General features: G+C 40.7%; 2 protein-coding genes across 4 annotated transcripts in view; one reads left to right on the top strand and one right to left on the bottom strand.

Moving 5' to 3' along the window:
• The first annotated feature begins 6,779 nt into the window (after window positions 1-6,779).
• SPATA45 (spermatogenesis associated 45) lies at window positions 6,780-20,089 on the top strand. Its single transcript, XM_028125757.2, has 4 exons — window positions 6,780-7,130; window positions 9,579-9,663; window positions 13,418-13,731; window positions 19,127-20,089. The coding sequence occupies exons 3-4, from the start codon at window positions 13,455-13,457 to the stop codon at window positions 19,144-19,146; spliced, it is 297 nt and encodes a 98-aa protein (XP_027981558.1). The 5' UTR covers window positions 6,780-7,130; window positions 9,579-9,663; window positions 13,418-13,454; the 3' UTR covers window positions 19,147-20,089.
• The window catches only part of TATDN3 (TatD DNase domain containing 3), a 30,751-nt gene continuing 24,072 nt past the window's right edge, over window positions 18,292-24,970 (bottom strand). For 2 of the 3 annotated variants that reach the window (XR_003612636.2, XM_028125755.2), the window contains one exon: window positions 18,292-18,571. Coding sequence is in view for 1 of the 3 variants with exons in the window: in XM_028125755.2 (XP_027981556.1) it covers window positions 18,524-18,571 (48 nt within the window). In the remaining 2 variants the exon portion in view is untranslated. Of the gene's footprint in view, window positions 18,572-24,351; window positions 24,961-24,970 lie in introns of those variants that run through there. The other variant, XR_003612638.2, reaches the window with a different exon arrangement.

Genomic DNA, 24,970 nt, shown 5'->3' with positions numbered 1-24,970 from the left:
CCTCCCCGACCCCTCTACAGATGCTGGGGATCTCCAGATCACACTGGCAAGGAAGGAAGTAGCTGGCACTGAGGTAAACTGCTTCTGCCCAAGACAACAGATCAAGACTTCACACCTGAACTAAACATGAAACCCTTTCTCCTTTTCCTTTCCTTGACTCTGGCGTTGGCCTGGAAGGATAACATTCTCATTTGTATCTCCCAGGCCATAGCTAAAGGGGTGACCTCTGGAATTGAAAGCAACCTTTTATTTCAGGGTCAGCCCTCACAACCCCGGGGCAGCAGCTCTTTCTGCCCACAGGTCCTGTCCCCATGCTTTAATAAAACCACCTTTTTGCACCAAAGATGTCTCAAGAATTCTTTCTTGGTCATCGGCTCCGGACTCCACCCCACCAAACCTCACGTATATTCCAAAATCCCATCATCAAGATCCAAACAATTAAATGCACCATCTTCTGGCACACCTTTTTAAGGACATTAAATTGTATCTACATTTCCTTCTGGAAGCTACATTATTTTTTTTTTAAGTTTTTTTTAATCTTTTTTTAAGATTTTATTTATTTTTATTTGAGAGAGAATGAGAGATAGCATGAGAGGGAAGAGGGTCAGAGGGAGAAGCAGACTCCCTGCTGAGCAGGGAGCCCGATGCGGCACTCGATCCCAGGACTCCAGGATCATGACCTGAGCCGAAGGCAGTTGCTTAACCAACTGAGCCACCCAGGCACCCAGGAAGCTACATTATTGATAGAAATACTTTGTTCTTGTAGATTGCTAATACATTTGTAAACTGAGGGAGACTCCTGTCTTGCAGGATTGTGATCTCTATGAATTAACTATTCGTTTTTCCGTTCCTTAACTTTAGGGCAGCCAGGAGTGTCTGAAGAATGTCATCCATATCCCATGGCGGGGAGTTGTGGGGTGTCAGCTTCTGCTTTGTCCTCAGCTTGCCTTCTGCTCCCACATCATTAAGAAGGAGGAATTTATGTTACATGTGGAGCTTTAATTTTTGTTCTAATTTCTGTTTTTTTCATCTTGGAAAAAGGTTTCCAAGGATTCCTTTGGTAAAAGGCTGTTACATTCTTTTGTATCCACTTTTGAATTTGGCTTTACATAGATGCCATTAAGACAATTCTTTAGGATGAGAGCCCTGTTAAATTTTGCAAACATTGAAGTTTCTCTGATTCAGAAGATCCATTGTCTGGCCATTGATGAGTAGGATGTATTCATCTCAATAGTGAGTCAAACCTAAGCCTTCTTACGGCTTAACCAAGGATACAAGAGGCATCCCACAAGAGAGTGTAAAATATGCCACCCTCACAAGATCTAGAGAGTTCATTTCCAAAGACAGACTATGAAAGTAAAGGCCTCTGTTGCTTATTTTTATGAACGCTCTCTGGTCTTCACCATCTGGAGGGTGCACTTACTGGGGTGTACCTGGTAGCCAGTTGAATAGAGTGGGGTTCCAAGACATGCTCTTGGGCTGGCTGTGTCAGCAATCAGAGGAGTTTGTCAAAACGGGTCCCAGAATGTACTGGGCATTTGTTATCTCAAACTTTGCTGCTTGTTAGTGCTGGAAAAGTCCCATTTCAGTAGCACCTGCTCACGTCACAGATTAGTGATCTGTGACTGGAGGTGTTTCACGTTCCTGTGGGAGACCAGAGACACTGTTTTCACGACACCACCCTTATTGCCTGTGCAACAGCGAAGGCCTTTGCTATCATAGTTTTGGAACATAGAGTGAAGTTTTGGATCACGGGGGCTATACTGTCCACAGTCACTGCAGGGACACCTCTTGGGTCATGGTAAAGATTTATTCTAAGCTTTGGAAATGAGCTCCAGGCCTTCCCTTAAAAAGGCTTATTGGATTGTGTCACTATTGGAATAAATATACTAATGGAGATCCTACTCGTTACTGGCCAGAAGATGGGTCTTCTGAGTTGGAAAAACTTCTATATTTGGAAAATTTTTTAGAGAACTCTCATTCCAAGCAGTTGCCCTTCTGGTATTTATGGGAGGATCAAATTTAAAGGAAAACACAATAAAATTTTAACAGCTAGCCTCAGGGAATCAATAAAATGAAAGAACAAAAGTCAGAACAGAAATTAAACAAATCTGACATAAATCCCCCATTTGCTCTCCTTTATCCCCCACTCCCTGTCCCTGACCCTCTAGATATTTTGGATCTGGGCCCCTGGTCTAAACTCCCTTTCTCAAAACCCAGCCCCACCTCCTCAGCCAATTTCCTTAAATCCTGAAACTCCACCTTCCCCAGAAAAAAAACCCTCTAACAACCAGCTGCCTGTTATAATTTCCTTTTCTTCATGAGATTTGCAGAGAGCACTTCTGCCTGATCTCCAGGCCCAGGGAATACAGTTTGCTTATGTAAATACTGAATGTCAGGAAGTGAATTTAGCAAAAGTGCCCAGGAAGAGCAACCAGGCTTGCTTTGCTACCCCTTATAATTCAATTCCTCCTACTTTCCAGGGCTCTGTCATCAACCCCTGCCATTTTCAGGCATTCCTGTGCCAAGTCCTTTGTGGATGTATCCTGGACCCCTAGGGCAAAGAATTCATGTCCCCAGGACAGCAGCAGATCTTTTAAATTATAAAATCCCTTTACCTCTGCTATTGGAGTGATGTGAAAATGTTGGGGTTCGGGAGTGAACAGTCATGAAAGAATTCTTGAGGTGTCTTTTGTGCAAAAAGGGTGGTTTTAGTAAAGCACAGGAATAGGACCCGCAGGCAGAAAGAGCTGCACTGGGGTCATGAGGAGTGGCTGATTATATACTTTCAAGTTGGGAGGGCGTTAGGGATAGCTTAAGTCTCTAAGGAATTTGGAAGCAAGGTTTCCCGCACCTTGAGGGGCTAGCTGTTGTTAGGAAAAGGTCATTTACTACTGTCTAGTAAAACCTTAGTCATGAGACCCTTCAGATGTATCTTAGCGGGCCACATCCTTGGAGGATGATCACTAACATATATCTTGGGGTGGTGGGTAGAGATAAAGGAGGTTTCCAGAGGGATTTTTGTATGTTAAAGAAGACTTATAGGATCCTGGAGTTAATGTTAAGCTAAGGTTGCCTTTTGCCCATATCAAAGTATTAACATCGAGGCAGTTGAGTTCCTAGAGGAATGTCACTCTGCCTGTATCAAGGACTTGTCAATGGACTGTAAGTTGTAAGTAAATTTAATTTTGTTCTTTTGCCTTTGTTCTCCATCCACATCAGGAGGATCCTACCAAATTTAGAGACGAATTAGAAAGATTAGTGGTTATTTACAACCCCACTCCCAGGGACCTAGACTGGCTATGAAGGGGTGTTCTTCCTACCCATCATTATATGATGGTTAGGAGACAAGCTAGATGGTCCCTGGAGAAAACCCCCTCAGAGAGGAAACAGATGACCTGAGCCTTTCCCAGGCTGACCCAGAAACGGCTCAGCTGGAGGCTGATATCCAAGGCCTCAATATAGGAGCTATATTAGAGGTGTTCCCCCTCAAAGTAAATTGGTCTGAGGTTGAACGATGTACTTAGAAAGAAGAGCACATAAAAGCCTCTGTTGAATGTTTTATACAAACTTTTCAAAGGCAAACTCTTAAATCCAGAAGCCCTGGAACATAGGAATCTTTTAATTTCTGCTTTAGTGGGAAATTTTCTCCCTGATATTAAATAACAAATCCACTTGGTCAGTTGGTCAGGGCAACCACTAAGCATAATAATGGAGGCAGCTACTTATTTTGAAAAGAGCTTGCAGGAAAGCAGGAGGAAAAAATAACTCATAGCAGCAATTCTTGCTTTGCAACTTGAGTCTTTGGAAAGGTGAAAGCATGACTGAGAGTAATTCAAGGCCCATTCAGAGCTCTTCCTATTTGCCCCCAGGCAATCACAGATATTGCAAGAATGCAGGTCACTGGAAGAGAAATTGTCCTGTACTTAAGAAAAAGTAAAGTTTAAGAAGCAATTTCCCTAAACCCCATCATCCTGAGAAAATTTGTTTTTCTCCTGAGAGACAATTCCCCCTTAAATGACAGTGTCAGCCAGGCATCAGTCACACCCCAAAGCCCACCATTAACCTTAAAACAGAGGATCAGGAATTGGATTTCTAAATTGACACTCATGTGACTTTCTCTACCATCTGCTCAGAGGATTTATCTCTACCTGTCACCTCTGATTCTAATCAGGGGGGAATCAAACTAAGCAGGGAGCTCTTATAGACTCCCTCATCCTCCTAAAGGCACTGGCTGAATGAGGCCATCAAGCCTCCAGATTTAAACTTCAATGGGTGCAAACAACTGTTAACTACTTAGGACTTGAGATATCTCAGGGCATTCAAAAGCTGTTGACTCCAAAACACCTTGAGTCAATTTTGTTCACCCCTCTCCCCAAAACAAGTAAGTGGTTATTCTGTAAATTTGGGGGGGGGGCAGCTGACTATTGCAGCCAATGGATTCCTGATTTTGTAGACTTTGTTAAACCTCTGTATGCTCTTCTCCCAGAGACCCCCTGCCCCCAGCCCATTTCCTGTCCTTCAGAGACATTACCATCCTTTAAAGCCTGGAAATTAATATTGTCAACACCCCCAGCTCTAGGCCTACCTAATTTTAACAAAACTTTACATCTATACTGCCCTGAAAATAATGGCATTGCTACAAGCATTCTATGACAATCTTGCCTCTCAGGTACCACCTATAGTATATTTCTCATGCCAGTTAGACCCTATAGCGTTGGGTATGCCCTCATGCTTACGTGCACTGATTGTTTGGGGCTCAAATAATGCTCACGCTAAAGCATCACATCCTGTGGTGGCCTACCCTAAACTCATGAGAGCAAACCAGAGCAAATCCAGGAAAATGGGGATAGGCTACCTTAGAATGTAGCCTGAAATCTTCACTGGGAGAGTAACCTTTGAATTGTTGGCTTAAGAATTATTCAAATTGGCTTTCTTATGTGACAAATAATTGCATTGTAAAATAATGATGGGGAATTACTGTTGGATACAACACACACATACCTTTCTGAATTATTAATCTAATCTAATCAATGTACATTTTAGAAAAACTCATAATGCTTGTACTGGGGCTCAGGGTAGGTGACCCCAAAATATGCTATGTTGGCATCTTGATTATTTTGAATTAAAGTTACTTAAGAAATAGCCAGTGCGGGGCGCCTAGGTGGCTCAGTCGTTAAGCGTCTGCCTTCGGCTCAGGTCATGATCCGAGGGTCCTGGGATTGAGCCCCACATCGGGCTCCCCGCTCGGCGGGAAGACTGCTTCTCCCTCTCCCACTCTCCCTGCTTGTGTTCCCTCTCTCGCTGTGTCTCTCTCCGTCAAATAAATAAAATCTTAAAAAAAAAAAAAGAAGAAAAAGCCAGTGCAAAAAGGACACACTGACCCTCCTTTGTCTCCAGAAAGCAAGATATTAACCTCCCATGTGCATGGTACCCTGTTTCAGGAGGTAGAGAGACATCCTTATCATCATAGAGAGAATTTAGGGTGAAGAAGCCTATATAAACAAACCTTGTTACTTTTACTAACTGACTACCCCCATCCAAATTGTTTAGAATTCCTTACTAGTTGAAGTTCCCAAACATAAGTTTTCTTTATCCTGCCAATTCCAATTTATTGTTTCTTTGTTTGAAAAAAAAGCTGCCTGCCTTAGTCATATCTGTAGGACCTCGTATGTATAAATTAAATTTGATTCTTTCCTGTTAACTGTCCCTGTCAATTTAATTCTTAGACCAGCCAGAATAAGCTTGAGGGTAGAGAAAAATTTTTCCTCCCCAACATTTGCTTTATATACTTTATGGTTTACAAGTCCCTTTATCTGTTATCTCATTTAATCCTCACAATAGCTCTGTAGTGATATCAGCCCATTTCACAGCTGAGGACACTGAACTCCAAAGATGTAGAAATCTTTCTCCAGGTTGCACTCTAAGAAGAGAGGATTTGAATATAGCTCCAAGCCCTCAAGTGCCAGGGTTGTGCCCAACCAAGTAGGTCTCTTGATAAGCCTTTTGGATTATCTGGGAACTTTGCTAAAAAACAAAAAAAACCAACAGTGGCAAAATACCTTCTCATCTTCAGGGACCGCCCTGCATTAGTCTCAAGAGTTGTGTGTGTGTGTGTGTGTGTGTGTGTGTGTGTGTGTGTGTGTTTTACTGCAGTCTCATCAGAGTTGGGTGGTCTTTTTTTGCTGACCCTTCATATAGTTCTTTAGGGAATTCATTTCTCTGGCATCGTGAACTACTTTCTTCAATACCAATCTTATTTCTTCTATCACAAATTCTTGTAAAGAGAGAAAGAAATTATGACTTTTGTATTTGTTTTTTTTTGTTTTGTTTTTTTTTTTAAGATTTTATTTATTTATTCATGAGAGACAGAGAAAGAGAGAGAAGCAGAGGGAGAAGCGGGCTCCCAAGGAGCAGGGAGCCCGATGCGGGACCCGATCCCAGGACCCTGGGATCATGACCTGAGCCGAAGGCAGACGCCCAACCATCTGAGCCACCCAGGGACCCGACTTTTGTATTTGTAAAATGTATTTCTGAAGATTTGTTTTTGTGGGAGGCTTCCTCTTCTGAGAAAAAAGATAAATGAATAAAATAATTCCCAAGTAAAATATGAAGTTTTAATAAAATCAATAGAAATAGCTATGATTTACTAAGTACCTACCTTAAACCTTTAAACTCTAAGCTTCCTGAGGGTAGGTACCCATTTGTCCCTAGTACCCAGAACAATACCAGGCACAGAGTACATGTTCAAGAAATATCAGTACATGTAATAAATTGATACCAGGCACAATGTAAAAATGTAATATCTCATTTAATTTACATGTATATCTCATTTAATTCCAACTCCCTCCCTACCTCCTACCACATACACACAAACATACAATTTAATGGAATAGATATCTTTATCTCAGATGAAGAAATTGATATTAAGAGAAACTGAGTGATTTATTCAAGGATACATGGCTGGTAAGTAAATGGTCTAACTCCAAAATTTCTCTTAATTAGGGTTCTATGAATAGAACAAAATTGGAATGGCTTAGATCATAATGTTCCATCACCAGGGCAACACTTCAGTAGGCTGATCCAAACCAGTGGATTGCAAATAGGCTTTGGGTTGCTGCACATTAAAGGTAATTTATAATAACGTACCTGTAGAAACAGTAGCATATTTTCTATATGTACACAGTTGATTCTTGTTATTGCAGTAGTTATGTTCTATAAAGTGGCCCCAAACATTGAATTATCAAATACTCAACCACTGCTCCTAGGGGAAATACAGGGTTAGGTTCTTGTGAGCCTCTGGTCATAACATTTTTGTCAACCAATCAATACGTAACCTTATTTTATGTATATAACATTATTCAATACATACTATTGATTCATTAACATTGAACTCACCCAACCAACAGCACTGTAACTCATGCCTGAACAAAGCTTATCTAACACATATAAGGCACATTACAGTCTTCTTGCTGCTTAGGAGCACTGGACAGCACTTTATTTTATTTTATTTTTTATTAAAGATTTATTTATTTATTTGAGAGAGAGAGAATGAGAGAGAGAGAGAGTACATGAGAGGGGGGAGGGTCAGAGGGAGAAGCAGTTTCCCTTACTGAGCAGGGAGCCCGATGTGGGACTCGATCCTGGGACTCCGGGATCATGACCTGGGCCGAAGGCAGTCGCTTAACCAACTGAGCCACCCAGGCGCCCTGGACAGCACTTTAGCACTATACTTGGGGGGCATCCTAAAAAATAATGACACTAAATAGATCAGGAAAAGGACACTTGTTTATAGTATGAGAGCTGAAGCAAGAAAGCAGAGTGTCCCCTTGTTTGACCTTAGCTGGGAATACACACAACAAGGAGACTAAAATTTTTGCTACTCTGTGCATTTCTGGGAATGACATGAAAATGCCACAAGTATTGATTTTGAGATAACAAATTTTTATGAGTAGGCAATTTTGCTAATATGGACTCCATGAATAATAAAGATGTTCTCTCTGTAAATCCTTAATATTTTCAAAGCCCTTTTCTTAATTTTTGGGTTTTTTTAAGATTTTTTTTTTTTTTAAGTAATCTCTACAACCAATGTGGGGCTTGAACTTACAACCCTGAGATCAAGAGTCACATGCTGCACCAACTGAGCCAGCCAGGCGCCCCTCAAAGCCCTTTAAAAAGCCATAGGTTATTCACATTACTTATCTCCGTTTAAAAGACTAAAACTGGGTGAATTAATCATAGAAATCATCCTGTTACTGTGTAATACACAGAGTCAGTTTCATAGGCATGTGACCTCTGCACTAACACAGGGACCCTGTGCTTAAAAGGGCCCCACACTTGGTTAAATGATCTGCTATTGCCATCTTGAAATTTTCAATGAATTTTCAATAAGGGGTCCTACAATTTCATTTTTCACTGGGCCCCACAAATTATGTAGCTGATCCTGGTTGCATAGCAAGTAAACAGATCAATAACTGGAGGGACAAACAAACAAAACAAAACAAAAAAATAACGGGAGGGACAAAAAATAACTGGAGGGACAAATTTCCCCAATTTATCCAATTGAACAAATCCTTTATTTCACAGTGCCTAACTGATATATTAAAGTTACCATTTATTGAGGATTGGCTATATTAGGTCATTTAATCCTTATGACACTCTGCGAGTTGGATATTATTTCCAATTAACATATAAGGAAACTGAGTGCCCAGAGAAGGTCACTTAACTAAGGTCATACAGTTATTTTGTATGACATATAAAAACAAACCTTGTTTTCTTTTCTTTTCCTTTAGTCATGTCCCAATTTGATTTCAGCCCCTAGAGAGGATAAACAGTAAAAGTGTTAGAGAGGATATAATTCAGAAAGTTTAAATTCTGATAAATTAGTATCTCTAGTAAAAGTAAGTTGAAACTGATGACAAAAATGAGGTATTTAAACTATTTAAATAAAATCATATTTTGTTTCCACTACACTGGATAATAATTGGTGATTGGAATAGAGTTAGCCTTGTTGAGACCAATTTAATTCTTTAGTGTTAATTGAGTGTGTAAAATATTTTGTCTTCCTTCAATTTAAACTTGCTAGATCCAATGTTGAAAAGGCATCCTTTCTCTTTTCATGTCTGCAATTGACATCTTGTCTAAAGAGAAAGTTTACTTAAATCATTTTAATACCAAGGGATCATTTTCTGGTGGGTTGTATATTATCTTTTATATTTGTGAGCAAATATTACTGGATTTATACATTTAAGAAGGTCAATTTGTCAATTGCTTTTTATTGGGCTCCTACATTATACGGGATTGAACTCCAATTTTATTGTGAAAGATATGCTGCCTAAGCTTGAGGATTTTTCAGGGAGACAGGAAACAGAAATGGAAAGTGGAAATGATGTGCCTGCCAGAGGTGGGAAAATGAAACTGCAGTTCAAGAAAAAATTTTCTTCTCATATCCTTTACCTTAAAAAAAAAAAAAATTCTCTTATGCTATTAAAATTCCTAGAAACAAAATAAGGATAAGAGATTTAGGTCCCATCTGACATGCTGGATTAGAGGAAAATAGCTTTTTTTGTTTTTCCCAGTCCTAAAATTTTGGGAGCAGACCTAAGCTCAACCTTCACCGGGGAGCCAAGCCCAGCCAGACCTTCAAGGCAGCCAAGTTCTCAGGTGAGCCCAGCCCAGCTCAATCCACCACTGAGCATAAGAATAAATGTTTATTGTTGTATGCTGTTGAGTTTTGCACCATTATTGTGGAAATAACTGCCTGAGACAATTCTTTACCATCTTTCAGAAAATTCTAGTCTTCCTTGGGCTTTGGACAGGGGGAGGGGGAAAAAAGTTCAAATTCCATTCTCCCTTAAACCATTTCCTTTTGTTTAGGGACAACTATTTTCTGCAAGTACAAACACATGTAAGATTTATGTGTTAGCCAGAGAACTTTGAAACATACCTCGTCTCCTTTTGTGTATCCAGGAGTGACAAACGATGACTCTGGCGGGTTTCCTAAAACAGTGTGTGTTTGTATGATTTTTGCCACTTCACTGTGTTTCAAAGTGTATTGTTCTAAGTGTAAACAACCTACAAGTCTAACAATAAATGGACTAATCAAATGTATTATTTTAAGTCCATATGAAAGATTACCACACTGTCATCAAATATTTCATTTTTATTATGAATGACATACATGTAATGGCATGAAAAAGTCTCATGATATAATAGTGAGTGAATAGGAGTCAAGATTTATAAGTAATATACTTTTCATTCATTCAACAAATATTTATTAACCACCTGATATGCATTAGGCAATGTGCTAGGTGCTGATTCCAATTTTATTTAACAGTTTTATTGAGATGTAATTAACATAAAATAGACTGTACGTGTTTAAAGTACAATGTCGTAAACTTTGACATATACATACACCCATGAAACCATCACCACAATCAAAATAATGAACATAGTCACCACCCCCAAAAGTTTACTCATGTCCCTTTATAACCCCTGTCTGCTGCCCTTGTCCTCAACCCCTTCCCATTCCCAGGCAAACACTGATTTGCTGTTCCAGTAGAGTAGTTCACATTTCCTAGCATTTTATATGAAGGGAATCATATAGTATATATTCTTTCTTGTCTGGATTTTTTTTCACTCAGCATAATTACATTGAGATTCATCCATGTTACCATGTGTAGCAATAATATATTCCTTTTTTATAACTGAGTAGTGTCCATTGTGTGGATAATACCATAATTTGTTTATCCATTCAGCTGTTGATGGATATTTGGGTTGGTAGAATTTATTGGCTCATAAAAATAAAGCTGTGATGAACATTCATATATAAATTTTCTTGTGTACAAATAGTTTCTTCATACACTTGTATAGAGACTTTCACTTTTGTTGGGTAAATACTCTGGACTAGAGCATATGGCAGATATATGTTTAACTTTTTAACTACCGCACTGTTTTCCAAAACAGTTGTACCATTTTACAACCTCACTAGCAGTGTCTGAGAGTTCCAGTTCCTCCCCATCTTCACCAGCACTTGATTTGGTCAATCTTTTTAATTTCAGCCATTCTACTGATAGGCAGTATCTCACTGTAGTATTTACATTTCCCTAATGATTGATGATGCTGAGCATCTCTCTGTGTGCTGATTTTACCATCTGTATAACTTCCTTGCTGCATTGAAAATATAATTTCTCTGTTTTATGGCTTCTATTGTTCCTTTTTGAGAAGTCAGCTGTTAGTTTAATTGCCCTTCCTTTTATTCTCTCATTGCTTATAAGATTTCCTTTTTTTCCAAATTCCACTATAATTTAAGTGAGGATTAAAAAAAAATCTTGGGGCGCCTGGGTGGCTCAGTTGTTAAGCGACCTGACCTTTGGCTCAGGTCATGATACCAGGGTGCTGGGATTGAGCCCCGCATCGGGTTCCCTGCTCAGCAGGAAGCCTGCTTCTCCCTCTCCCACTCCCCTGCTTGTGTTCCTGCTCTCGCTACCTCTCTCTCTCTCAAATAAATAAAATCTTTAAAAAAAAAATAAAATAAAATCTTGACTGCTATTCTTTAAGCTTCTTGAGTCTCTGGAGTGGTATCATTTGTCAGTTCTGGATATTTCTCAAACATCATTTTAAATCTTGTCTCTGCCTCATTTTTGTCCTCTGGATTTCCCATTTCTTGTAGGTTTGACCTTCTCACTGTGTCCTCCCCATATTTAGCTTTTTCCTACTTTTTGTCCTTCTATGCTGCATTCAGGATAATGACTTCTGATTTATCTCCCAGTCCTCTAATTATCTCTTCATCTGAATCCGTATCTGCTACTAAACCCACATGAAATGTTATTTAATAACATTTTCTCATTTCTAGAAATTCTTTTTGGCTTCTTGTTTCCTGAAGATAGTTGCAAACTTACTTTCTCGTTTCCTTAGATGTAGTCTGTGTAATTGTTCTATAATTCATCTGATGTTTCTCCCGTATGTAGATTTCATGGTTTTGTTACTGTTGTTCTCACTTTATGATGCCTCATCTACCTTTGCGCTTGATTGATAATCCTTGGTTGTGCGCTCTTTGTTGTCTTTGAAAAAGTATTGGGGATTCCCAGAGGCCTAGGATGAAGTTCTTCCAGAAAAGATTTGAGTTTGCTTCTGTCAGTCACTTGGATGTACTCCCAGCCTGGAACCCCTTTAGCTAAATTCTTGCTACCACCCTTGCTTTGCAGCTTGATGTTTCTTGCACCATTCTTGCTTTTCAGCTTGACATTTCTTGTAACCGCCCTAGCTGTGAATTTGGTTTGAAAATCCATGTGAGAGTCAGGAAGCACTTACAACTTTTCTTGGAGGGATTTTCCCCCAGAGCTGTGCCTAGTGCTAAAGTAACATTCTTCCTGCAAGTTCTTGATGGAATGTGAGTTTATTTCTTATTCACTCTCACCCTGAGGCGGTAGCCCTTTGGATGCCAACTTAATATGGAAAAGGTCTACTTTAGGCTCTCCACTGTGCATAGCATAGGCTTTGAGCTTTGATTTTTCTGTCCCTTGCCCTCTAAGCTAGCAAAATGACTTCTTTAACCTCCAGGATTAGAAAATGTCCTCAGGCAAGCACAGGTTCTGTCTACCTCTCTATGTCTTTGTTCTTGCTTTCCTTCATTTTGGACCTGATATTTTCTAACTCTCTTATCATTTCATTATTAACAAATTAAAAAAAATTTTTCCCCAGAATTTTTAGTAGTTTTCACTGGGAGTTATGTCTGAATAATCTAGTCCACGATAGTCCCTTAAAAGAAAGTTCTGTTCATCGATATAAAATGTTTACGGGAGATTGTTTTTTTAATGTCTGAGAGTAGCCTTTGTGTGTAGAAAGGACTATAGAGTTACTTGGATTTCAAATTAATATTGATTTTATTTTATTTTTTTTAAAGATTTTATGTATTTATTTGACAGAGAGAGACACAGAGAGAGGGAACACAAGCATGGGGAGCGGGAGAGGGAGAAGCAGGCCTCCCACCAAGGAGGGAGCCCGATGTGGGACTCGATCCCACGACCCTGGAATCATGACCTGAGCCCGAAGGCAGACGCTTAACGACTGAGCCACCCAGGCGCCCCATAGCCTTAGTTTCAAAAACAAAATATATTCTCTTACTAAAATCCCCTTTTTCTTCTTTTATTTACTTAAACTCAATTAGCCAACATATAGTAGTACATCATTAGTTTTTGATGTAGTGTTCAATGTAAAATCCTCTTTTTATGATTTTTTTTTTCGGAAGAAACATCAAAAACCAAAAAGATCTTTGGAAACAATAATAAAAATGGAGTGAGATATGGGGTGAGGGGCACAGCAGTAGTGGTATTTTACAGGAGGAGAAAGAGGAACTGACTGAAGACTGGCCGCTAGGTCAAGGGACCGCTGATAGTATTTTGTCATTTGTTTGCAGACAGTAAGAATCACTTGATGACTGGTTTGTCAGCATAATGACTTCTATGAACAGAACCAGTGAAATAATTACAAAGCTCAAAGAAAGCAAACAATGTCTCCTGAAGGAGATAAATGAAAAGCGTGAATCCAACTGCCTTGTGGAAAGAAGCAATCAAGTCAGTTTACTGAGAGTTCAAAAGAGGCATTTCAGTGGTGCCTATATGCCCTCAACTCACACCCAAATCAAAGAATATGTTCCTGATAGTGGTAGGAGCTCCTGGGTCACACTGAGTCTCCTTGCTCACACGGAGAAAAAGCACTTTCCTGCAAAAAGTAAGTTGTTGTGATAGGATTCCCACCGAATTGACAGGAGGGATTTATAAGTAAACTTGGGGAGAGTTTCTGGGGTTGAGAGAGTTTCAGGAAGTGTCGCTCTGGGATAGTTTAAAGGAAATCTGTCTGAAGTAAAAAGCATCAGTAAACAAGGTTCGTTGATATAAGATCTACTGTAGATCAGAGATTCTCAGTTTCAAACTGGACCTCCAGATTGACTCATTCAGTAGGCTCTCCTTTGGGTCCCAGAATCTGCATTTTCGGGCAGGCTAAGGAGATGCCGATGCTGATGGCCTGAGAACCATATTTAGAGAAAAGCTGTTGTAGATAATTATAATAGACCACAAAAACTCCAGAGACCTCTCACCAATTTCTGTTGCCTCTACAAAAATTTCACATGCAAAATTGAGATACAATAGAAATGATTTTGATGACAAATATCAAACAAGAAGCCCTGAGTCACAATAATAGAATGTGGAAGGAGGTTGGCATGGGGGTTTGTGGTGGTGGTGATATTATTTTGCAGGAGGAGGAAGAGAAAGGGTAACTACTATTGATTGTGAATACTTGTTCCTAAGTCAAGATAAGCAACTGATGGCATTTTGTCATTTATGTAAAAAGAAAAAAGAGTGCAATTGTATTAAGTACAAACAACACATGATTAAGTTACATCAGAAACAAAAGAATCACTATTTTAGAGATTTAACTTCAACAAGATTAACTTGATGAAGGGGTTGTGACTTTTCATTTGCCGCAAGCTCTTAGTAAGTGGGATAGAGAGGTGATACAGTGTGGCATGGGAAACTGAGATTCTCCATGGTGCTTCAAAGTTAATCTGTAACAGCCATGTGTTTATTTTACTCAAAAAATAACTCTTTACAAGGAGGAATGCATCTAGTGTTCTAAGGGGATCTGCACAATCTTTTATTCTGCTTGAATTACTTGGAACTAGGTGAGGTAAGCCACAACTAGTAGGTTAATTCTCACAAGTTTAATGGTGGGTGGTAATATCCACCTTCTATGACAAACATAGTTTACCACTTTACGTGAATACACATGGTTTTCTACAAAACGGAGTCTAACAAACATAATTTCCATAGCCAACATTAATGATATTTGAGGTTATAAACCAACAATTCTGGAAAGTTGAAACAAACCTTTAAATATTGCAGAAAAGTTCTTTGTTTCTTTTAAGTAAGCAGACTCAAACAGAAATTCAATGTTATGATAAGATACAGAATAAGCATAGACCTAATTTTTTTTAAGATTTTTATTTATTTATTTGGGAGAGATAATGAGAGAGAGCATGAGAGGGAGGAGGGTCAGAGGGAGAAGTAGACTCCCCGCTGAGCAGGGAGCCCGACGTGGGACTCGATCCCAGGACTCCAGGATCATGACCTGAGCTGAAGGTAGTTGCTTAACCAACTGAGCCACCCAGGCGCCCAGCATAGACCTAATTTAAAGGTTATGGTAATTAGCATGTAAATACATGCTTTTTCTTTTTTAGTCTAAATTAGTAGTTCTGAAAGGGTGGTCTGGGGAACCCCTGTATATTCAGGTCTTTTCAGGGACCCACAGGGTCAAAGCTATTTTCATAATAATGCTGAGATATTACTTACCTTTTATACTCTCATGGGAGTACAATAGAGTTTTCCAGAAGCAGTATGATATGCAATCACATCATTTTTCTGACCATTAAATGGAATGTTGACTTGTATTCTTGAGCTTTAAATTTTTTCTCCATTTAAATTTCTTTTTATTTTATTTTATTTTTTTAAAGATTTTATTTATTTATTTGAGAGAGAGAGAGAATGAGAGATAGAAAGCACGAGAGGGAAGAGGGTCAGAGGGAGAAGCAGACTCCCCGCTGAGCAGGAAGCCCGATGTGGGACTCGATCCCGGGACTCCAGGATCATGACCTGAGCCGAAGGCAGTCACTTAACCAACTGAGCCACCCAGGCGCCCTCCATTTAAATTTCTAATGTGGTAAATATTGAGAGGTACAACACACATGAACAAAACTTTGATAGGGTTTTTAATAATTTTTAAGCATATAATGGATCTTGAGATCAAAAAGCTTGAGAACCACTTGTTTGAACAAATGGTAGGTGATTATTGACCCAGAACTGTGTATTCTCAAAAGCTCATTAGAATTTTTTCCCCAGGGGCGCCTGGGTGGCTCAGTTGGTTAAGCGACTGCCTTCGGCTCAGGTCATGATCCTGGAGTCCCGGGATCGAGTCCCGCATCGGGCTCCCTGCTCAGCAGGGAGTCTGCTTCTCCCTGTGACTCTCCCTCCTCTCATGTGCTTTCTCTCTCTCATTCTCTCTCTCAAATAAATAAATAAAATCTTAAAAAAAAAGACTTTTTCCCCCCATTAATCTCTACTTGAAACTTAAAGTCTCTGGTTTCAACTTTAGATAAATAAGAGATATTGGGTTTTTGTTTGTTTGTTTGTTTTATTTCCACAAGTAGAAAGTATGTGGGTATAGAGAAGGGTGCTGACATTTTTTTAAGTGTCTACTTTATTCTGAATACTGTAGAGGCTTGAAAATGTCAACAATAATATCCTTCTATTCCTCAGTTTATATCAATTGAGAGATGGATGGAGGTAAAAATTGGCTTTGTCACTTTGTCACTGGAAAACTATCTATACTGGAGAAATTGGCTTAGAAGTAGTGAAAGTTAAACTCAGCCCAAAAGAGAACTTACCACATTCCAACCCAAAAGTTCAGCCCCACCACACTAGACTGAGAACAGATATGAGAGAATACCTCCTCCCCCAGGAGGCCAGAAAAAAAATCCTCATTTGTAAAAATAAGGAGATGGGACATTACTTATAAAATTTGATGAACATATTACTCTAGTACACCATCAACAAATATGTATTGAATTGAATGATAAACATCATTAACTGTAAAAGCACATCCTTTTTCTGTAAGATGGCCCACTTCTCATCATCTACACTTAGTTTTTAGGTGATCTCAATGAGACAGATTGCTGGTCTTCAACTGTTACAGGACTTGAAAATCTCATCTCTATCCTGCACATTTCTATTTCCGGCCCTGACCTTTCTCCTGAGTTGGAGACACCTATCCTGTAACACCATACCTGGCGTTCTTTTCCTCTACAGTGTTTGTCACTCCCTAATGCTCCTTGATGCTATCTGTTTTTTCATTGCTTTATCCATTCCGTTCCTAGAATGGTGTCTGGCATTAATTAGGCGCTCAGAAAACATTCATTTGATGACTGAATAAATATTGGGACATAGAATGTATTTTTCCAGAAATAATGGTAAATCTTACCTCATTCCTCTCGAGACCAGTAACTGTGCCCTTGGGCGATGGCTCACAAACCTAGAGTTTCCCATGGCACATTTGTTGTTGCAGAATAATCTTTAGAAACAGAAGAGGATAATAAGAAGGTACGTATTGCTGGATATATACAGTAAGAATTAGAAAATGCTCTTTTCCTTTGTACATACCTATGTTAGAGGAAGAAGCACATTCATTCAGCAAATTTTTTTTTTTAAAGATTTTTTTATTTATTTGACAGAGAGAGAAGGAACACAAGCAGGGGGAGTGGGAGAGGAAGAAGCAGGCTTCCCGCTGAGCAGGGAGCCTGATGCGGGGCTCGATCCCAGGACCCTGGGACCATGACCTGAGCCGAAGGCAGATGCTTAACGACTGAGCCACCCAGGCGCCCCCATTCAGCAAATTTTTATGGCACTGTTCTGTCCTTGGCAGTACAGTGATAGATAAAACCCCTGCCTCATAAAACTTAGATTTCAGTGGGTTCTTGAGTGGATAGAGGCAGAAATTTTTTAAGTGGGTAAGTGATATGGAGAAACATAAAGCAGCAGGATGGGAGTGAATAGGAAGTGCCAGGTAGGAGTTGCACTGCTGCTCATAGAGTCATGTGGTTAGCATCAGGAGATGTGGGGCAACCCAAAACTCCTGGCTTCCCTTTTTCCCCATTATTTTTATTTTATTTTTTTATTAAATCTTATTTCATTTTTTTAAAGATTTTATTTATTCATTTGAGACATAGAGATACAGAGAGAGAGAGCATGAGCAGGGGGAGAGGCAGAGGGAGAGGGAGAAGCAGGCTCCCCGCTGAGCCAGGAGCCCAATGTGGGGCTTGATCCCAGGACCCTGGAATTATGACCTGAGCCGAAGGCAGGCGCTTAACCATCTGAGCCACCCAGGCGCCCCCCCATTATTTTTATTTTATTATTTTTTTTATCATGATAAGTATACTCTTTAATCCCCATCACCTATTTGAAACATCCCCCCACCACTGGTAGCCATATCGTATGACTCTATAGTTGAGTCTGTTTCTTGTTTTTTCTCTCTCTCAGAACTCCTGGCTTCTTGAGGTAGCCCAAGTAAACAGGGATAAAGAACAGAATGAGGGGGGCGCCTGGGTGGCTCAGTCGTTAAGCATCTGCCTTCGGCTCAGGTCATGGTCCCAGGGTCCTGGGATCGAGCCCTGCATCGGGCTCCCTGCTCAGCGGGAAGCCTGCTTCTCCCTCTCCCACTCCCCCTGCTTGTGTTCCCCCTCTCGCTGTGTCTCTGTCAAATAAATAAATAAAAGCTAAAAAAAAAAAAAGAACAGAATGAGGTTAGTCTTAATGGTCTCAAGCAGTGGTGAGGCCATGAGTGTTAAAGCTGAGAACGGTTGGGACTTTGCTAAGAGTGCTTGGGGTTCTGGGGACTCCTTTTTGCTTCTATCAATAGGGATATGAAGACCAGGGCACAGGTTTTCTTAGCTGGAGATCTCCAAGGTCTCTTCTCAGTCTTCCACTTGGAGATGTGGAGGCCCAAAGAGGGGCATACTAGCCTTAAAAACAGAAGATGCAGGTATCTTAGTTCAGGCTGTTAGATTACAACAGATTGGGTAGCTTAAACAAAATTTATTTCTCATAGTTCTGGAGGCTGGAATTCTGAGATCAGGGTGCCAAAATCATCGGGTTCTTGACGAATGCCCTCTTCCTGGCTTAGAGAGGGCTGTTTTCTTGCTATGTCATCACATGGCAGAAAGAGCTAGCTAGCTCTCTGGCTTCTTCTTCTAAGGGCACTAATCCCATTTATGAGGACTCCACCCTCATGACTTAATTACCTCCCAAAAGCCCCAGCTCTTGACACCATCACACTGTCATTAGGGTTTCAACGTAAGAACTTGGGGCGGTAGGGGGGCATGAACATTCAGTCCATTGCACTTGGGTTCAAGTTCTGCTTCTGCTATTGACTAATGTCATGTGCTAAGTCATTTAATGTTGCTAATCCTTCCTTTCTGTATCTGTGGAGCAGTATCATCCTCTCTGCCTTCAGGGTTATTCTGGAACTATGAAATGTATTATACGTTATCTAACAACTACTTCTTTTTATTTTTCAGATAACGCCATATTTGGATAAAGTGCAACTCCAGAGACACAAAGAAATATAATCTCTTTGATCCTTCTTCAATGTCTGTCTTATTTACAAATATTAATTATAAAAGAAGCAAAAAAATTATTCACTGGATCACCAAGAAAACATTTTATTGTCACGTAAAACATACCTTTATTCATTCTGAACCATTATTTAGACTTGGATGTTCTGAAGAGGTTTTGAGTGATTAAAGATAGTTTCAAAGATGAGTGACCAAAAAGTTCACTTTACAGTGATCTTCTCTTTTGTAAGCTAAAGTGTTTTATTATTTTTTTTAAGTTTATTTATTTATTTAAGTAATCTCTACACCCAACATGGGGCTCAAACCCACAACCACAAGACCAAGAGTCGCATGCTCTTCCAACTGAGCCAGCCAGGTGTCCCTAACCTAGAATGTTTAAATAGCTTGTTTTTAAAATTAGTGGAATGTGTTGACCAATCCCACTAGTCAAGTTGAAGACTAAAGTTTCTCAAAGCTAACACTTGCTTCTATTGTGTAATTGCATTAACTTACTCTGTTAAAGCTGCGATTTTGATAATTTGAAGAAGTACATACTTGAGAAGGTAATATGAGGTGCCTATAGAGACTTCTGTTCTATTTCATTGCCCATCTCCAAGGTGGGCATTGCCAGAATCATCTCGTGGCCAAACCCCATTTGGCTACCATCACCTCTGTGTCATTGTTTCCTGGATAGCAGACTATTTTTCGATTTTAATCTGGTGTGTGTTCCATATTGTAGTCTGAGGTCATAGCCTATTCCATTTGGTAAGCCAAGCACTGCCTGGCTTCTTGGCATTTGTCTTTACATCAGTGAAATATTCACCTTGTATTTAGTTGCCCTTTGCTTCCACAGAAAGCTCAGATTCATAAACCAGAGTATTTTTGTATTAGAAGGGATATGGATTATTCAACTGGCCTAAAATCCTACCCCAGCTAGGACTTCACAAGTGCCCAGTATGGATAGGATTCATTAACTCTTGACGTAAAAAAAAAAAAGCCAGACCCAAAACTAATTTTTTGCTTCTCAAGAAGGCAAACACCTAGTGTCAAGAGCTTTGAAGGTTAGCCTCCCACAGCTTCATGAGCTTTGACAGAAGGCAGAAGACTCCTAGCTCTGAGGCAAAGGACTTTATTACTCTGAGCACAGCAAGTAGCACAAGCCTCATGTTTAGGTGGGTCCCCCTTGCCCTCCATGGCAATATGGAACTGTCCAGATAGATGCCACATACACAGAGGTTTTGCCTCACACCTGATGGCCCCTGAGCTGAAGAAACCCAATCTTTATTATACTGGATGGTAAATAAACCTTCCCTCTGTTCCAGTGAGACATTATTTCTGCCATCCAAGGTCCTTGGCTACAAACACCCTTGAAGAGATAGTCTGGAACAAGAGCTGTCGGTGCCTCTGCTCCCAAGGCATGCAGAAATGTGAGAGCTCTGTGGAGAATTATCTCCCAACACCGAGCAACTCAAATAAAGACCATCAGATACAACATCATTCCTTGGGTTCACTCTAAGATGAATCCTGGGGCATAAACACACAGTGAATGGGTGTCCAGTTATGTACTATATAATTAACAATCCTTCTAACCTCCTTTCTCTGTAATCCTCTCCTACCTTCTCCTCCAGGTTTTAAGGAACTATTTGTGGTTCTCTGCCTTATTCTGTTATCCTCCCTTCACTTGGCTCGCTTTAGTTTAAATACCACCTTCTCCTGGAAACCTTCCCTCCCCCAGCCCTTTTTCCTTTTTTTTTTAATTTTTAAAAATTTTTTTTAAAGATTTTATTTATTTGAGAGAGCGAGAATGAGAGAGAGAGAGAGCACATGAGAGGGGGGAGGGTCAGAGGGAGAAGCAGACTCCCCACTGAGCAGGGAGCCCGATGCAGGACTCGATCCCAGGACTCCAGGATCATGACCTGAGCCGAAGGCAGTCGCTTAACCACCTGAGCCACCCAGGCGCACCCCCCCCCAAGCCCTTTTTCCTAATAGGTGTTCCACATCGTCTTCCTCTATACATCCTTCGGAAGCCAAGGGCTAAAACCAGAAACTCAAATGTCACAAAACCGTATGTATTTCGGACTCTGACCCTACAGAAGGGGTTTTGGAATATAGGTGAGGTTCAGTGGGGTGGGGTCCGGAGTCGATGACCTAGAATTCTTGAGACGTCTTTGGTGCAAAAAGGTGGTTTTATTAAAGCATGGGAACAGGACCTGTGGGCAGAAAGAGCTGCTGCTGCACCAGGCCTTGAGGAGCAGTGATTATATACTCGGGAGCTGGGGGGGGGGGGGTGGGAGTAAGGAAAAGGGAGGTTTCAAAAGAACTTTCATATGCTAAAGAGGACGGATCTACAAGATACCTACAAGATACCAGAGGTCTTGCCATTGTCACGTTAAGGTTGTTTTCCCCTCTAGCAAAGTATTAACATTAAGATAGTTGGGAGATTCCTGGAAGAATGTCATACATGTCCCACCCAGGAGTGGGGGGTGGGTTGGGGGGAGGTTGCAGGGTGTCAGCTTATGCTTTGTCTTCAGCTAGCCTTCTGCTCCCTCATGACTGCCTGAAATCACGAGAAGTCCAGCCACCTCCTCTACCGCCTCCCAGTAATGTTTCATATCTGTTGATGCACGTGTTCCCTCATAAACACGTGGGGACCAGCATTTTCCTCCTTTTCTGCTCTGGATCCCTGTATGGCTGTATGCAGGTGAGTTTCCAAGTGAAGGCCAGTAATGCTCCTGCAGGAAGGCTCCCTGTGGCACCCTGGCACTCCAGAAAAGACTTCAGCATGGCTCACCATTGCTGCTGAAGCTGCCCTAGGCAGCCATTTTGGCATGTAGATGACTCTTGAGCTGAACACCATCAAGACCTCAAAGACTAAGGAAGAAACTTTGACCTTCCCCCTAACTGCCTGAAAGAATTTAGATAGAGGACCTGCTCCAGGAAGAGAGCTATCACCATCAATAACTACAGTGCAACATGAACTAGGTGTGGAACAGGGAGGAACCTAGCAAAGTCTGTTACAAGTCCTCTCTGTGTCCCATTATTTCTGTATGGCCCAGCTAACACTCCTTTTCATCTTCCTGTGAATTGCTTTCCTTCTCAGGGTGACTGAATTCCTCTGATTTTCTGAGAACTGATTTCAAGGTGATATACCCAGCAAGGATCAATGGAGCCATCTCCTTTTTAAATGTTATCTTTCCTATTAACGAAACAAATAGCATCAATCTCTGTCACCCTCTAGTCACCAGGCCATTCAAAAGTGAGTCCTTCTTGCCATAGGGCCATCACATCAGCTCCTCTCTGCCTGGGAAGTTCTTTCCCCATTCTTCTCAGATCTGACCCCTTTGCACCCTTCAGCAACTCAACTAGCACGTCACGTCCTCAGAGGCCTTAGCTGACCACCATATCTGAAGTAGAACTCTGCTGAGCAACTACTCATTACTAAGCAGGCAAAAATACAAGTCATGGAATATGTTCTACAGGTTCAATGAACTCCTTGCCCTCACCCTGCTAGTCACGGACCAGCAGCATCTGCAATATCTGCAAGTTTTTTTGAAATATGGGATCTTAGGTATAAGGGAGGAAAACTTTTCCTTCTTCCTTTATAGCTTCTTTGGCTGGTTAATAATTAAATTGACATAAGACAGAGTTACAGGAGAAAGACAAATTTAATTTCATAGGAGAGCTTATAAAAATATGAGACTCAAAGGAAGTGACCAAAGCAAAACTTTTATACCTTTCAGACAAAGAAACAAGAAATTTGTGAGGAATTGACAAGACAAGTCTGGGCTTGGGCCAGTAAACTGGTGAAGAAGAAACGAGTGTTTATACAGCCTCTCAGTGCGGAATTCCCTATCTCTGGTGATAAGGATGTCTCTTCACCTCCTGATTTGGGAGGGTACCATTCACAGGGGAGATTTATTTCCTGCTTGCAGGGGGATAAAGGAGGCTCAGAGTGTCCTTCTTGCACTGCTGCTTCTTAAGTAACTTTGATTCAAAATAACCCAAATAATTAATATTGCAGAGTGGCATATTTGGGGGGGGGCCTGCCGTGGACCCCATCACAGGTTTCACCCCAGCTCTACTGAAATGGAACCTGTCTTTTAACAAGATCCTCAGTTGACTTATATATAAAGTTTGAAAAGCACTGCAGTTTAAGGCACACCCACAAACACCTTTCTTGGGAGTCACTCCATTTTCCAGCACATGGCTCTCAACTTTGGCTGCACCTCAGAAACATCTAGCGAGCTTTTCAAAAATTAATTTCCCTAGACCCCGATTCCAGCAATTCTCATTTAAATGACCTGGGTCGGACCAGACGTGGGAACTTTTTATAAAAGCGCCTCTGGTAATACTGATGTGCAGCCAGGAATGAGAACCACTGCTCTGTTTGGGACTGAGTGAGCCTTCCAGTTCAATTCAGGTGACTGGATCCTCTTTAAGGGGCTGAATTCCAGACCAGGAGATACCCTGGGCCTCAGGCATTATTCTGAAAAGTATAGGCCAGGGGTCAGCAAACCATTTTCTGTAAAAGGCTAAAGGTATTTTAGTTTTTACGTCCATGTGATCTCTGGTGCAAATAGTCAATTCTGTCACCAAAGAATGAACACAGACACAGGAAAACGAATGAGCATAACTGTGTCCCAATAAACCTTTATGGACACTGAAATCTGAATTTCATATAATTTTCACATATTATGAAATATTATTATTCTTTTGATGTTTTTCCAGCCATTTAAAAATATATCTTACTCATGCAAGAATTATATATCTAGCTAATCCAAATATCTGAGCTTTACTCATTCCACCAATGAAAAGTTTTCTCTCCCCATTTTTAAGAAATTTTGGATACTTCAATGACAGTTCCAGACTCCTTAACTTCTATTAACAATAAATGTTTCCAGTTGGGCCTAAGATCAGAAAGTTAGAAGAAGCAGATAAAAATGGATTTACATACAGATTTCCTCTATTAGGGAGCTACTGATTGCAGAAGGTGCCTGTTAAAATGGACTCTAAATTTGTTTGGTGACAGGCACCTGGGTGGCTCAGTTGGTTAAGCGACTGCCTTCGGCTCAGGTCATGATCCAGGAGTCCCTGGATCGAGTCCCGCATCGGGCTCCCTGCTCGGCAAAGAGTCTGCTTCTCCCTCTGACCCTCCCCCCTCTCATGTGCTCTCTCTCTTCTCTCTCTCATTCTCTCTGTCTCAAATAAATAAATAAATAAAAATCTTTAAAAAAAAATTTGTTTGGTGAAAGTATTGCAATGACGAATTTTGTTGTGGTGGTGAGGATAGCAATGTGAGACACCCTCGGATGGAATTTTGTGGACTGACGGACTATTACAGCAGTCAGAGTTCTTAGTTTCAAGAAACAGAAACCAACTTGGAATAATTTAAGCAGACAAGGAATTTATTAAATATATTGGGTAGCTCATGCAAGCTCCAAGAAGGCCACTGGACCAGGTTTGTAGGTCACAGAGCCAGAAACAATGCCCAAATTGGGCCACAAGGTGCAGGAAGACTCACTGCCTTCGGATGCTAGATACTACAGTACAATCAAGGCCACCAGCGCCTCTCAACTGGGTGCAGGTGCCACCTCCCACCCCAGCATGGTGTCCACACAGCCGGTTTCTTTATCTTTACATCCCTGGCTTCAGATTCCAAGTCTGGGTTGGGTGCAGCTTATTGGTGGAACTTAGGTCATATAACTGTCATAGTCGGTAAGTAAATTTGGGAAAGCAACTATTTGGCATCTTCAGCTTCTAGAGTGGAAGACGGGCTGTGCCTCGTAAGCTAAGAGATTCTACAAATAC

Source organism: Eumetopias jubatus, unplaced genomic scaffold (genome assembly GCF_037043125.1).
Source record: "Eumetopias jubatus isolate StellerSeaLion01/CBP00866 unplaced genomic scaffold, mEumJub1_p1.0 scaffold_12, whole genome shotgun sequence".
Classification (NCBI taxonomy): Eukaryota; Metazoa; Chordata; class Mammalia; order Carnivora; family Otariidae; genus Eumetopias; species Eumetopias jubatus.
Note: the sequence above shows the minus strand (reverse complement) of the source record. Positions and strands in the feature narration are given on the sequence as shown.

Coding starts and splice junctions, on each gene's coding strand:
- SPATA45 (XM_028125757.2), top strand. CDS start 13,455: ATGACTTCTATGAACAGAACCAGTGAAATAATTACAAAGCTCAAAGAA. Junction 13,732..19,126: donor AAAGCACTTTCCTGCAAAAA/GTAAGTTGTTGT, acceptor TTTATTTTTCAG/ATAACGCCATATTTGGATAA.